This window comes from Solenopsis invicta, chromosome 7 (assembly GCF_016802725.1).
Source record: "Solenopsis invicta isolate M01_SB chromosome 7, UNIL_Sinv_3.0, whole genome shotgun sequence".
NCBI lineage: Eukaryota > Metazoa > Arthropoda > Insecta > Hymenoptera > Formicidae > Solenopsis > Solenopsis invicta.
In genome coordinates, this window is record NC_052670.1 from 18,322,018 (window position 1) to 18,338,265 (window position 16,248).

At 30.2% G+C, this 16,248-nt stretch overlaps 2 protein-coding genes across 4 annotated transcripts; one reads left to right on the plus strand and one right to left on the minus strand.

Moving 5' to 3' along the window:
* The first annotated feature begins 201 nt into the window (after positions 1-201).
* Positions 202-845, plus strand: LOC120358328 (E3 ubiquitin-protein ligase HUWE1-like). Its single transcript, XM_039452215.1, is given in 4 exon segments — positions 202-273; positions 389-548; positions 637-647; positions 649-845. Coding segments are annotated over 4 exon segments (372 nt in total). The 5' UTR covers positions 202-244; the 3' UTR covers positions 821-845.
* A 569-nt stretch (positions 846-1,414) lies between these two features.
* Positions 1,415-8,297, minus strand: LOC105206772. Of its 3 annotated transcripts, XR_005575244.1 has the most exons (7): positions 7,972-8,235; positions 6,485-6,754; positions 6,192-6,338; positions 5,884-6,030; positions 5,564-5,691; positions 4,457-4,616; positions 1,639-1,682 (listed from the first exon to the last, which is right to left on the minus strand). XR_005575244.1 is itself a non-coding variant. In XM_039452042.1 (6 exons), exons 2-5 carry the CDS (start codon positions 6,735-6,737, stop codon positions 1,624-1,626), a joined length of 606 nt encoding a protein of 201 aa, XP_039307976.1. In that variant the 5' UTR covers positions 6,738-6,754; positions 7,972-8,297; the 3' UTR covers positions 1,415-1,509; positions 1,583-1,623. The 3 variants fall into 3 exon arrangements, 2 of the variants coding, with proteins under 2 accessions (XP_039307976.1, XP_039307975.1); XM_039452042.1 differs by lacking the exons at positions 4,457-4,616; positions 5,564-5,691 and adding an exon at positions 1,415-1,509 and having other exon boundaries at positions 1,583-1,682; positions 7,972-8,297; XM_039452041.1 differs by lacking the exon at positions 4,457-4,616 and having other exon boundaries at positions 1,637-1,682; positions 7,972-8,231.
* Positions 8,298-16,248: the final 7,951 nt, after the last annotated feature.

Here is a 16,248-nt window from a genome sequence, read left to right on the forward strand (position 1 = left end):
GCATCCATCGAGTTTTGCGCGCAATGTCAAACTATGTCAAACGTTCGTATTCAAGGTGTACGACATAAGATTCGATCGGTTTTAGTCTAATTAATAATTTAAGCTTAATTAGACGAAATAATAAAGTCATATAATAAACTCCGTACAAATCTCAAGGCAATTTATGAATGCAGCGAAAGATTTGGATTTGCATAAGCTTGTTACAGAAAAGACCAAACTTGAATATATTAGGCTCGTGTGTCAAATGAAAATGACTGAAACAATTCGTAAGCAGTAAGTGAATTTTCTAAAATCTAATAAAAAGATATATTGTTTGCTTTAACTACTTGTTTAATTACGTTTTTACGTTCTACGTTATTTTTATACTTTAAATCTTCCTCACTTACAGGTTAAATGTATTCTTGGAAGGCTTTTATGATATTATACCTAAACGACTAATTTCCATATTTAATGAACAAGAATTTGAATTATTGGTCGTGCCTTATGTAGATATCAAGAATCTTGTAGCAAATACTGAACATCATAAATACACTGCTATGTCTTTACAGGTTCCACATTTTGATATTTTGTATTATCTCGAGTTTGAAAGAATTGAATTATACTACATTTTATTATTTTTTTTTTTTTCACTCACAGATTCAATGGTTCTAGTGCATTACATAGTTTTGATCAAGCGGATCGTGCGAAGTTCTTACAATTCGTTACGTCCAAAGTGTCGTTACAAGATTTTGCTGTGTTAGAAGGCATGAATTGCATACAAAAGTTCCAAATTCACAGAGAAGATAGGTCAACAGACAAACTTCCATCTGCACATAATTGATAAATATCTGAAGAAAGAAATTTTTGTAATACTTTCTCATATGCGTGTATAAGCTGAAATTCAATCGATATAAAACTGGGCTAAAACTGTATTCTCTAATTGCAGTTTCAATCAATTGGATCTGCCAGTGTACGAGACGTATGATAACCCACATAGCACGTAATATTGCAATGATATCACAGCAATATCACTTTTTCATTGCAATATTACAAATGAAATATTGCAGAAATATCACGAAATATTACTGTGATATCACAGTAATATCAAAATGTCCGCGAAAACGCATCACAGTAATATTACTGTGATATTTCACAGTAATATTACTGTGATATTTCACAGTAATATTACTGTGATATTACACAATATTTCTGTGATGTTTAAATGATATTTATATAATATTCCAAGGAATTAAATAAATAAACTATTCTAATGATTTTTTTCATTTTTATTATTATTATTTTAAAAATTGTTACATGTAATATTGACATTGAAAAAAATAACGCATTAATATAATATCAGATATAAAAAAAATAACGCATTCATATAATATTTAATATAAAAAGAAATAACATTGATATAATTTTTTCTCTTAACTTTCAGTTTCATTCCCCGAAAGGACGAGAATGTCGGTGTCTTCTTTCTGCGATGTTTTGTTTTTCACTACTAAATTTGTTTCTTCATGCTAAAAGCTTTTTGTATATATTATCTGTACAAGAGTTATTTAATTACTGTAAGGTATAGACAATTTTAAACTATGCTTACTTTTCTCGAGCCTGACGAGTAGGTGCGTTGGCAAGCCAAATTCAAATTTTTTTAAATATATAGTCCTCTTTTACATCAAATTTATGATGATAAATAGCATCTGAAATATTAAAATTCAATTATTTTCCATTATCTTTGATTAGAATAATATAATACAGGGTGAGTCATTTTAGTCCCGAATATCTTCCAAATAACGGTATCTACGAAAAAATGATTTAGATAAAAGTTGACCAGGACAGAGGGGGTCATTCAATTGTACCATTGGTTTTGACCTTGAGGTCAATTTTGAAGGTTATTTCAAGGTCACGATGGTTTTTTTTAAATGGGACACCATATTTTTGACTACGGATTTCGAAAGAGCGGAAAATTTTACATCAAACTTGTCTTATGAAAAAATTGTTTTTGCGACCTTGGAAAGGTCAAAAATGACGGTGAAATGCCTGAAAAACGATCTGGTGTACTTTTTCTAAAATGATGTGGTTTTCTGGGTAACACAAATGTGCATAATGCTTAAACAAAGTCAATGAATTGTAAAAGTGTTAATCACTTTGACTAGCTTGACCTTGAGGTCAATTTTCAAGGTTGTTTGAGGCTCATAACGCATTTTTTGATTAGTAAACGCTATTTTTGACCGCAGAACCTGTTTCTTGACAATGGGCTCTTAAACAATGGCACTTTTTACATGAGCATAGGGATTTTTTAGTTTTTCGACCTGACCTTTTGAAGGTCATATCAAGGTCATATCAAGGTCAAAAGCACTTTCATCTTACTTTTAGCGTTACCCGGAAACAACGACGTGGACGTAGTAAGTTCTGTTTCCTTTAGAGTGCTTGATTATCGTGAGTCCCCTTGCCTCTCACGTCGGGGTGCTTGATTATCGTAAGTCCCCTTGCCTCTCACGTCGGGGTGCTTGATTATCGTGAGTCCCCTCGCCTCTCACTGACACTGTAATTTAAATGAATTACCCACGGAGTATTTGTTCAAAATTACCTCCGTTGGCTTCGAGGCATAACTGCAATCTGTTTTGAAAACTATCCACAGTTCTAAGCAGGGTAGTCAGAAATGGCTGCACAAGCTCTACGAATGCGGTCCATAAAATCATCTCTTGTGGTTGGTCGTTCAGCAAAAACAACATTTTTCAAGTATCCCCATAAAAAGAAATCAGGCGACGTCAAATCTGGTGAGCAAGGAGGCCATTCAACTGGACCCCTTCGTCCAATCCATCTGTCATTGTAACTGGCATTTAAAAAGGCACGTAAAATGAGTGCATAATGCGGTGCAGCACCATCTTGTTGAAGCCACATTCTTGCTCTTGTTGCTAAGTCAACATCTTCTAATAAGCCTGATAAGTGATCTCTTAGCAACGATAAGTAACTGTGTCTATTAACGTTCTCTTCAAAAAAATAAAGTCCAATCAAATAACTATTTACAATGCCGCACCACACCATAATACTCCATCGATTTTGATGATCTATTGGCCTATACCAGTGGGGATTAACATCTGACCAATAATGGCAGTTGTGTCTATTAAGTTGTCCGTCACTATAAAATTTAGCCTCATCTGAGAAAAGCACATACCTAAAAAAATTAGGATCATCGTGTAACATTTGTAAAGCCCACTGGCAAAAAGCAATACGCATCAGATGATGATTAGGCTGTAAAGCCTGCGTAAGAGTGATGTGGAAAGGGTGATAATTTAGAGCTCTTAAAATTCTAACAACAGTTCTTTGTGGTATACCTATTTCTCTTTCAATCTGGCGAGTACTAACATGAGGATTAAGGTGAAGTATTGCTAAAATAGTTACAGCTGGCGCATCATTTTCCTCATATTCATGATGTTGACGTTGACGAACAAGATGTCCATTGCGAGCTCTTTGGACTAAACTACGTATTGTCATATAAGTTGGATGTCGCGTTTCAGGAAAACGTTGAGCATAAAGCCTTGATGCTGCATTGTAATTGTTATGACACTCCCCTAAAACTAATATAATATCAACAATCTCATTAGGACTATAATCAGCTATTCTGGAAAGATAACTTGTGAATGTAATTACCTACATACTCTGTATGTATGTTTGGAATTTTTAAATTTAAGCAACTTTAAATAGTAAATTTTTCAATTATGCAGAAGTGAGTAAGAAAGAAAAGGAATAAAACTCTATTATAACAATAATTATAAATCTTAAAACAAACGTAATTGTTTAGTTTTTTTCAATCGTTGATTATTAGCATTAGGTATCGCAGTGCTGTCAGCTACTTGCAACTTTAGACCGGATTCTTCGACGCACTCCTATTGCTCCCCTCCCACTGCTCGCGCCTTAGCAACGGCGCCGCCAGACGGCGTAACTAAGGAGCGCGATACATCGTCTCAGGACCGTGCGTTACGCCGTCCGGCAGCGCCGTTGCTAAGGCGCGAGCGTTGGGAGGGGAGCAATAGGAGTGCGTCGAAGAATCCGGCCGAAAGTTGCAAGTAGTAATGTTTAAGCATTATGCACATTTGTGTTACCCAGAAAACCACGTCATTTCAGAAAAAGTACACCAGATCGTTTTTCAGGCATTTCACCTTCATTTTTACCTTTCCAAGGTGGCAAAAACAATTTTTTCATAAGACAAGTTTGATGTAAAATTTTTCGCTCTTTCGAAATCGCAGTCAAAAATAGGGTGTCCCATTTAAAAAAACCATCGTGACCCTGAAATAACCTTCAAAATTGACCTCAAGGTCAAAACCAATGGTACAATTGAATGACCCCCTCTGTCCTGGTCAACTTTTATCTAAACCATTTTTTTGTAGATACCGTTATTTGGAAGATATTCGGGTCCATAGACTAAAATGACTCACCCTGTATATTAATTTACTAATTTAATACAATTTACCCAAAATGCATTTACATAAAACTAAATCAGAAAATGCTTTCTTTTTTTTCTTCCCAAAATAGTTATAGCTACGCGCTAAAGAATTAGTAAAAATTAGACTCATTATTTTGTTCACAATTTCATCAACATTTTTTCCTCCTCGATACTATAATTTAGTTACCTTTAATAGTAATTAAAAACAAAATGATGTTATATTTATAACAAGCAATACATGTATATTTATGATAGAACAGTGAGGCACTATTATTGTCAGTATATTCAGTAAGCATAAATAGAAATAAAATATACTAATCAATGACATTCATATTTTAAAAAGATTACTAGTTTGCATAAAATATAAAAAATTTAACACATATGCACAAGCATTATGAACAAGTCAATTGTAGTCCCTGTAAAACATTTTTCATATATAATTATATATATTTTAATATATAATATATGGATATTTAATATATAATTATATATGAAAAATTTTTTACCGGGATATGTTTATCATTATAGAATACATTGCTTATCTGTAATAAGGTAAGAGTACCCTATAACCTAGTACTCAATTACATTATATTTCTTTTTTTCACAAGAAGTGTTGGAAAAATAGATAATAAAATGATCTAATTACATTTACAAGTTTATAAGTTGATTAACATATTGATAAATTAACATATTAATAAATTTATTGGCATATTAACATATAAGAGTAAACAAAGAATTATTTTTTTCAACAATCCATTAAGTGAATAATTGACTTATTTAAACATATGTACCCCGATTTAAATAACTTTTTTTTTAATTTTTACTGCACCCATGTAAAGATTTGAAATTGCCCCATATTTTAAATTAATGTTTCATACTTTGAATTTGACCATCAGTTTTTAATTTAGAACTCAGCAAAAAATTAAAAAAAATCGCAAAGATTAGATAGGCTGTAAAGTACAAATACCTTATATAGAAAAGGTAATATATATATAAAATATGATATATTCTTTTTAATAATGTATTTTAAAAAACATTTTCTATTTTTTTAATTAATATTATTTAAAAAGTTGCATTCCTTTAAATAGCCAAATAATTGATTATTAAGTTGTAAAATTATAAAAATGTACATACCATTTGATTATAAATTTCCTTATTTTGTAATTCTTTTTCAAAGTTTTCCAGTTGTTCTAAGTCTTTAATTGGAAGTAGATCAGCAATATTATCTTCCTTTTTGTCATTAATTTTGATTTCTACAGGTCCTGATTTATTCAGACATTTTAGCAGATTATTAATTTTTGTTATTATAATATTTTCCTTTATAATAGATAATTTTTGTAATTTTACAAATATTTAAATATAATTAAAAATTGCTATGATTGTCTGAGCTTATCTTATTGAATTTGTCGTTAAAAAATTGTTTAGATCAAGTTCCACTTTTATGTATGACTCACCAATTAAATAATTCATTTTTTCATCAGTTGTAAAAAATGTGTGATTTATGTCTGTAAAGATATCTGTAACGTTGGATGTTTTTACGGAAGCATTTGTCTCTTGTACAACTGATATGTTATTATCATGTTTTCTCAACTCTGCGTTATCTATAATAAAAATAAAAAAAGATAATTAATTACATCAGTTTTAATATCTTATTTACTTTCGTAAGAATATTTTCCTACTTTGCACATAGTTTTTGTAGTTACAGAAGAAATATTTTAAAACTATATATTTTTTTATACTCTTATTTTTATGTATGACTTACCAATTAAGAAATCATTTTTTCCACTACTCGTTAAAAATGTGTGATTTGTGTCTATAGAAGTATCTGTAATGTTGTATGTTTTCACGGAAGTATTTGCCTCTTGTACAACTGATATGTTTCTATCATGTTTTCTCAACACTGGGTTATCTATAATAAAAGTTAAGAAAAGAAATTAATTATATTTAAATAAAAAAACATGTAAATAACAAATTAATAAAATATTTAACAAGTGATTAATGATGCACTGATTACAATACATCACTTGTATATAATTAATTGTAAATATAAATTACCATTTTCAATGTTAGTAAGTGGTGATCTGATGATGCTAGAGGCTGAAGGAAACTTTGGATATTGAATGTTGAGTTCAATTATTTTTTTTGCGGCGCTTCTAATATTTTTAAATCTTTTTTTTGGAGGACGTTTTTCATTCTCAGATTCCTCACTTGATGATGGAATATGATGTGCACGAGATTTTCTAGTTTTTTTTGCATTTTCTGAATCACTAATATCAGTTATATGGTCTGCTAAAGAAACTTTTTTCATAGCATTGTCATAATCAGCTGGAATAAAAGTATTTTTATCACTTGTATATCATAATGTATATATTATTTTATTATTTGATATTATTAATTATATTTTATTATATTATTATATTAATTGTACACAAAAACTTTATTATTATTTTACATGCAGTTCCAAAAATTTTTATAACACTTAAACATTCCCAATTTTCATTAGGTTCTTCTCTATTTGAGACAGCTTTAAAAATTTTCCTGTCATGATATGGAGGCCATTTAGCTCTTTTTTTGTCTGCGCTTAACTAAATAGTTGGAATAGCAATTATTCCATCATTAAATTCAACAATTGAACACATGTTAATTTTGAACTATCTGTAATAAAAGGAAGATTTGAAAATGAAATTTGCAGAAACAAAGAATTCATCAAGAAAATTATTTATAATTTTTATAAACATTCTTGTACAATATAAAGTTACTTAATTCTAATAAAAATTTAAATTGTATCTTGTCACTATTTGTATTAAAAACCTTAACAGCATATGATATCGCATGAATATTTATACAATATCATATATGATGCTGTGAGGGAATGAATGACATACTTAACATGTCATTAATTCTTAATACAAATTAATTTGTCATACATGTACATGTTGATTTGTATTAAGAATTAATGGCATCTCTCTCTCTCTCTCTCTCTCTCTCTTTTTATTCCGATAATTGCAACACTAATATGTACATCTAATAAATAAGTTTCAAAAAAATTGGCAAGCGAAATGTTGCACTTTTATAATACTACAATTTTTATATATTTCTTATCCTCATTGAGAAACCTATATATGTGTATGTATGTATATATTATTATAGATATATATTGTCAAGTGGGAAACAAATATGCTAGTCGAACAATAATGTCAAAACCAGGGCCTACCAAGTCCTGATCAAATTAATGCCAACAAACCAGATCTTACGATAGCAATTAATGTAACGACAATTTGATCATAATTCTTCTCTCTCTCTCTCTCCCTCTCTCTGTGTGTGTGTGTGTGTGTGTGTGTGCGTGTGCGTGTGCGTGTGTGTGTGTGTGTGTGTGTGTGTGTGTGTGCGCGCGTGCGTGCGTGTGCGCGTGCCTGTGTGTGTGTGTAGATAGATAGAGAGAGAGAGGAAAGAGAGAAATAATAATTACGTGACTATTACCGTGCAATCAAGCGAATCATAGATATGTTAGCTTAGAAATACAATACCTATACTATACATACCTTTTCCTCACCACTCTCACTTCGATAATACGCAGACCGTGTCAATAATGCCAAGTCAAGTCAGTCGATATTGGTATTCGTTTCTTTGAAAACTGTGTAGACGGTACCACAGTCTACTTGAACTAACGACACGACTATCCACGACCATCAATCTTTCAAAACCATGCGCTTGCGCGTGTGTGTAAGGCCGGTATATTACACGTGTCGTACGACAAATTCTTTAAGCATGATTGGCTGCAGGATAGAAAAAGTCTAGAGATTCAAAAAATTTCCTATTCTGTAACCAATCAACACGCTTAAAAAATTTATCGTACAACACATATGTGTACAACACATATGTAATAGCACCCAGCGTAACCGAAGTTAGAAATAAGGATGTATAAAATGTACATTGAGACATCGAAGCGTTGGACACTCGTTTGACGCTTGTACGACGCTTTCTATTTTCACAAGAAGATCCATATGTGCTTCCTAATACGCTAAATTTTAGAAAGGTATAAATATAAATTAATTAATGTATGTACAATTAAATGTGCAGTGATGGTATTATACACACAGAAATGTACGTTTCATGATGGTCTCCAGTTTTTTTAAATAATCAATTCATTTTTATTATAGATTGTTTTATGGAAAAGTAAGTGTAAAGATAAAATAAATAATAAGCAACATTTTAAACAATATATTAATAAAGTTGTCTAATTTTTTTAACAGCTGAGAAAATAATTATAATAATCTTTTTACATTTTTATTTCAGAGAAAAGTACATATTAGAAAAGCTAGTATTTCAAAGTAGACATTTTTAAACTATCAAACGAACTTGACTTTCTTATAAGTTATAAATACGACAATACCATATTATTTTTCAATATGTCATCTAGTGAAGAAACAGACAGTAAAGTTATGCGGAAAAATTACACGGATAGACACAAACGTCGTTTAGCACATAAAAAAAGTACAAATGAATTTAAAAGAATATGTAATAAGATTAAACAAAACAGAACTTGTAATACGTCAGCAAATAATAATGATGACCAAATAGATTTATTATTTTGTAATTCCCGTACTGATATGGAAAATTTACAACATACCGACAACATTTATGTACAAGTGCCCGCAGAAAATTGCGATGAACTAATAAACGAGGAAATTTTTAATAACTACAATACAAGCATTGAAACAGAAATACAATCAGAAAACCAAGAAAATATAAGTATAAATAACAATACAACATGGAAAAGAGAATGAAAATTTATAAGTCTATCGTACACTATAATAATTGTAGTGTTGTTTTAATTAATTTGTTTATTTAATTTTATTTTATTTTATTCCTCAAAGTATTATATAATACAAATATCAAAAAAATATATACTATTACAGTAACACAACTGTGAAATATTACAACAATATTACTGTGATAATCTCAGTAAAATTTCAGCAATATTTCTGCTGAATTTCTGCTAGATTTCATGTAATATTGCTGCGATATTGCTGCAATATTACGTGCTATGTAGGAATATATTATATGAACAAAAGTTTATTTAAAAAGTTTTATTTATATAATTGCGATTATTTTAAAAAAAGATTATATTATTATTTTATTTTTAAGTTGATTTCTTCTATAGGATATCGAAAATATTGAGGATGCTGAGGATACTGAAAACATCGAAATCAATCAAAGAGATAGTGACGTTGCAAATAATATTCCTGCATATAAACTTGAGGAAAATGATTTTAAGTCTGAAATTAAACAATGGGCTGCAGATCATAAAATATGTTTAAATGCATTGACAAGTTTATTACGAATTTTAAATAAAAGAACCAATACAAAATTTCCTAAAGATGGACGTACGCTTATGTCAACTCCAAGAACATTAATTAATTGTGTTACTTCTATGGATAAAGGCTCTTATTGTCATTTTGGTGTTGAACCAGCTATTTATAAAATGATAGAAGACAGGATAAGTTCAAAAATTGATAACTTAACAATAAATTTAATAGTATCTACAGGTGGTGCGCCAATTGCAGCTTCTAATGGAAAAGTAATTTGGCCTATTTTATGTTCTGATGAGCTTTTACCAAAAGTACGAGTCATTGGTATATATTACGGTAAAAACAAACCAGTAGATTCGAATAAATTTTTTGAAGCTTTTGTAAATGAGCTATTACCGTTAATAAATATTGGATATACATATAATGGAATACGTTATAAAATCAGACTGCATGCTCTAGTATGTGGTGCTCCAGCAAAAGCATTTATTTTAAAAGTAAAGAATCATACCGGTTATAATAGTTGTACAAAATGTGTTATTCATGGCAATCGCATTAACGATACCATTTGCTTCCCAATGGAAAACAATGAATTATTAATATTAAGAGACGACAAAGTATTTCGAAATTTTGGTTATTCTGAAAATTATCAGATAGCCGAAACAATTTTAAGAAATATACCTTACTTTGGTGCAGTGAGTAATGTGGTTCTTGATTATATGCATTTAGTAGGTTTAGAAGTCATGAGAAAACTATTATTTTTATGGATAAGAGGACCATTAAATACACGTTTATCTAGCTCAAGTGTACAACACTTTCAGAAAAATTACTATGTTTAAAGAAATATACGTCGTCTGACTTTCCTAGGAAAGCAAGATCTCTTGAATTCATTAAATTATGGAAGGCCACAGAATTCAGGCAATTTTTATTATATTCAGGTCCAATAATTTTAAAAAATATACTTGATATAAACGTTTATGAGCATTTCTTAACATTACATATTGCGATTCGTATTTTGACCAGCAATGAATATAGTAAAAATCCTCAATTATTTGATTATGCAGAAAAACTTTTACAAATTTTTGTTCAATCTTTTGCAACAATTTACGGAGCTAAATATGTTTCTCATAATGTTCACAATTTGCTACATTTAACATCTGATGTAAAAAAGTTTGGTGCTCTAGATGTTTTTAGCGCATTCCAATTTGAAAGTTACATTTATGATTTAAAAAGACTAGTTCAAAAAGGGGATAAACCACTACAACAAATTGCTAAAAGACTTTATGAACTAAATTTTTGTATTAGTCGTTCCGAAGTACGTAATAAAAAATTTCTTGATAAAAAGCACAATAATGGTCCATTAGATAATGATCGTGATTATAAAGAACAATATAAAATATTAAATTTAAATTTATTTTATTTAAATTGTGACGTTAAAGAAATAATTGCGTTTTATTGAAAGACAATACCGTCGTTTGCATCCACAATATTACTAAAAGTCAAAATAATAATCTGTACATTATAGGAAAAAAATTTATACTTGATATGAATTTGTTCACTACACCATGCGAATCACAACTTCTTGGAATAGCCGTAGCCAAACAAAATAGACATATAGAATCATGGCTCTGCCAAAGTATATACGCAAAAATTTATAAAATTCCGTACAAAAATAAATTTATTGTTTTGCCAATATTACATACAATTATATCATATCATGATGAATGTGTAGATCATGTGTAAATAATTTAATGAATGTATAGAGATGACCATATGTATAGATTTTAGAAGTCTTAATAATAATGCATTTTTATTGAAGTAATGTTAAACGTATTCCATAACTGTCCTGACCCTATATGTATAATTTTGCGATACTTTAACAACTTAACAAACTTGTTTAACAACTCTTAATGACATTGTTGACATCAATAAGACATAATTGAAACGTTGTTTGACATTATCTTATTCTTTTTAGAATAAAATATTGCAACAATATATTGCAATGATATCACTGTAATATTTCAATGTTATTATCAATGTGTAATACATCAGTAATATTTCTGTGATATTTCACAGTAATATGTAATATTACTGTGATATTGCAATATTACTGTGATATCATTGTAATATTACGTGCTATGTGGAAAACTTTATACAAATCTACTTATGAATGCAGCGAAAGATTTGGATTTGCATAAGCTTTTTGGAATGCTATTGTCGTATAATATGTAGCAGTAATAATAAGTATGAGTATAATAATAACTTATTCCACAAATAACTTTATTATTAAATAATATGATATTAACAATAGAAATACAAACTAAAATACTAAAATTTTTTTCAAATTATAAAGAAAATCATTTAACACTTAAAAAAATAATCTAAAAATATAAATATACATTACAATGCAAGTGTGTTATGTAATTTTTACATATATAATTTTTTTATTCTTATTAGATAACAATATTCTTGTCGGATATTCTTTAGGACTGTTTACATAAATTTTCGATATAAGAATAATACATTAAAAATATTGATACACTTTTATAAATACATCTCCATAACAATATATCTCCAAAATTAAAAAATTTGAGTATTAGAATGCTAGAACATATTTCAAGTTTTGTTTTTTTCAATAAAGTGAAATATTAGAAAGTTGGTATTACATTTCTTAAATGTATTTCTTGAATAATAAATATTATTTTAAATATTCACAAAGTGTGTGTGTCTATGTATATAATTTTTGCTTATTTTTTGCACAATTCAACATTTCCGTTGTTAAATTCTTTTCTTTCCGCTACCGTCTCTTTTGCAGATCGGAATCTGCTTTCTTGAACCAGATTTAAAAGTTGATGGTCTTCATCAGCTGTAGTACAGCGGGGTCGACCTGTTGGTCGTGGATCTACATTCCCTTCTTCTTCCAATTGTTTTAATAATCGGTAAATTGTACTCCTCTGCAAAAGAAACGTTTTAAGAAACATTTTAAACTTTGATAATGATGAGGTGTCACCATAGTATGTACAACATTTTTTGAATCTTTTCAATTAATTTTTTACCCCTGAGAAAAAAACCGAAAAAATCCGCGGAAAAAAAACAGGTTTTTTCCAAAGCCTTTAAAACTATACATTATTAGGTACAGAATTGTAATAATATTTATAGATATATGTAAGTATACTTTACATTTACGTTACATAATCTTGAAACTTCTGTCACTGTCATTCCTGCGTTTATATATGCAAGTATTTTGCCTCTAACGAGCTGAGAAATAGGGCCAGGCATTTTGATGTGATGTGCATTCACGCAAACGCCGCATAACCTCAAGGTAATACTTCTTGTTTACCGTACGACCTTGTGGTAGGAATTCTTGATGCACAACGCCATGGTAATCAAAGAAAACTGTGAGCAAAACCTTCACATTCGAACGAACTTGGCGTGCCTTTTTCGGTCTTGGCTCTCCTGCGCTCTTCCACTGGGATGATTGGGCTTTGGTTTCGACGTCATAACCATATACCCATGTTTCGTCACCAGTTATAACCCTTTTGAGCAGATCAGGATCATTATTGACGTCGTTCAACATGTCTTGGGCGATGTTCATGCGACGCTGCTTCTGATCAAAATTACGCAGTTTTGGAACAAATTTCGCTGACACACGTGTCATACCCAAAACATCCGTTAAAATTGATTGGCATGAGCCAATCGATATGTTAAGATCATCAGCTATTTCTCTAATCGTGATTCGACGATTTTTCAACACAATTTCTTTCACTTCCTGAACATTTTCGTCGGTTTTTGACATGCTGAGGCGTCCAGAGCGAGATTCATCGTTAACATTTTCTCGGCTCTCTTGGAATAATTTATACCATTTATAAACATTTTTTTTGCTCAAAGTTGACTCACCGTACGCCACTGTCAACATTTCAAGAGTTTTTGAACACTTAATACCACTTAATAACACTTAATTTTTTGTGTAAAAAATTTTTACACAAAAATTAATACAAACTCTCTGCTCCATTATTTTCAACAGCAAAAAATCGCCGAGCACGCAAACACGAGTCTAACCTTTATGCCTCTCACATAAAAACAACACATGCTATATAGTCAAAACTGTGAACATATAATCGTGACGAGTGTACCAACAAAAAAAAAAAAAAATTTGAAATTAGAGTGTACAGAGCGCGCGAAATTCAAAAAGTCACCTTACTTTTTGATCACACCTCGTATGCAAGTATTTTGCCTCTAACGAGCTGAGAAATAGGGCCAAGCATTTTGATGTGAAGTTGATAATATATTACATATATATATATATATATATATATATATATATATATATATATATATTTATACGTATACGTATACATATAATTACATTGGAGTTAATATGTATTAGGTTTTTGTCTAAAATTATATTTAAACAGAAGAAAATAGATATATATATATAAACAATCTGATGTTATCTATAACTCCAATGTAATTGTTTAACGAATCGATTAACGAATCGATTCGTGTATGTATATATATATTCCTATATATATTTTTTTAATGCAAAAATTTTTCTCAATTTTTCATATAATTTTTCGTAATTTTTCAGAATACCTGTAGTTTTATTAACTTTTCAGATTTTGTGTATGTACAAATTGGAACATTTATAAGAAATACTCTGAAACAACTTAAGAAGTTTATTTTTTTTTCCAAATTACAGGTATTCTGAAAAGTTATGAAAAATTATGAGAAAAATTTTTGCATTAAAAAAATATATATAGGAATATATGTATATATACACGAATCGATTCGTTAATCGATTCGTTAAACAACTACGTTGTAGTTATAGATAACATCAGATAGTTTATATATATCTATTTTCTTCTGTTTAAATATAACTTTAGGCAAAAACCTAATATATATTGACTCTAATGTAATTTTTTGTATATATATATATATATATATATATATATATATATGTATATGTGTGTGTGTGTATGTAATATATTATCAACATCACATCAAAATGCCTGGCCATATTTCTCAGCTCGTTAGAGGCAAAATACTTGCATATATAAACGCAGGAATGACAGTGACAGAAGTTTCAAGATTATGTCACGTAAATGTAAAGTATACTTACATATATCTATAAATATTATTACAATTCTGTACCTAATAATGTATAGTTTTAAAGGCTTTGGAAAAAACCTGTTTTTTTTCCGCGAATTTTTTCGGTTTTTTTCTCAGGGGTAAAAAATTAATTGAAAAGATTCAAAAAATGTTATACATACTATGGTGACACCTCATCATTATCAAAGTTTAAAATGTTTTTTAAAACGTTTCTTTTGCAGAGGAGTACAATTTACCGATTATTAAAACAATTGGAAGAAGAAGGGAATGTAGATCCACGACCAACAGGTCGACCCCGCTGTACTACAGCTGATGAAGACCATCAACTTTCAAATCTGGTTCAAGAAAGCAGATTCCGATCTGCAAAAGAGACGGTAGCGGAAATGGGATTAAATTGTTCCAGATTCACTGTTATGCGTAGATGGCATGAACAGGGATATTATCATCGTATCCCTGCTCAAAACCAATTGTTAACGCAACAGCATAAGAATCAACGGATGGTTTTTGCTAGAGAACATTTGCATTGGAGGGATGAATGGAGCAATACCATTTTCTCAGATGAAAAGGTATTCTCAACAGATGAATCTAGGTAACATTGTGGAGAACAAGAAACGAGGTACGATGAGGATAATGTACTTTTCCGCGAACGAAGTGGCCGCATTACATTATCATTTTGGGGGTGTATGACCTCGCACGGACCTGGGCCATTAGTTCGTACTACACCGCACATGAACGGCAGGAATCAACATATTGTCTGATGTGATGATGCCATTCGTAGCAGAAACATTTCCTGCTGTACCTCGTGTGAATTTTGTTCAGGATAATTCTGGAGTGTATCGATCGAGAGTAGTTCAGAATTGGTTGGCTACACAACCCAACATTAGGACGTTGGACTGACCAGCCAAATCCCCTGATCTGAACGTAATAGAAAATCTTTAGGGTACATCATAATTGTACAAAATTGGAATCCACGGCTTTCACGAACACGAAGTCCTTGAGCAGCACGTGCTGGAAGTATGAGAAGGTTACCGCGCAAATCCCATGTTATTCCAAAATTTAGTGCAATCTATGCCCCAAAGATTAACTGCGGTGATAGAGAACCATGAAAGTGTTACACGGTATTAATACTACATGTAACCTTCCATGAATAAATGTTTGAAAGTTGAATGATTGTGTAACTTGAACAAAATATTATAAGTTAGAAATACAGAAATATATTTTTAAATTATAATACTGAATGTGAATAGAACAAATGAATGAATGAAGGAATGAATATTGAATGACAGTGATATAAGGTAAAAGCCATCCGAGGGTAATTATGAAGATGTGAATAATTTTTTCCCATTTCCACTATCGTCATCTTTACCACCGGTTTCCAAGAAGTAATCATTTTTATTAATT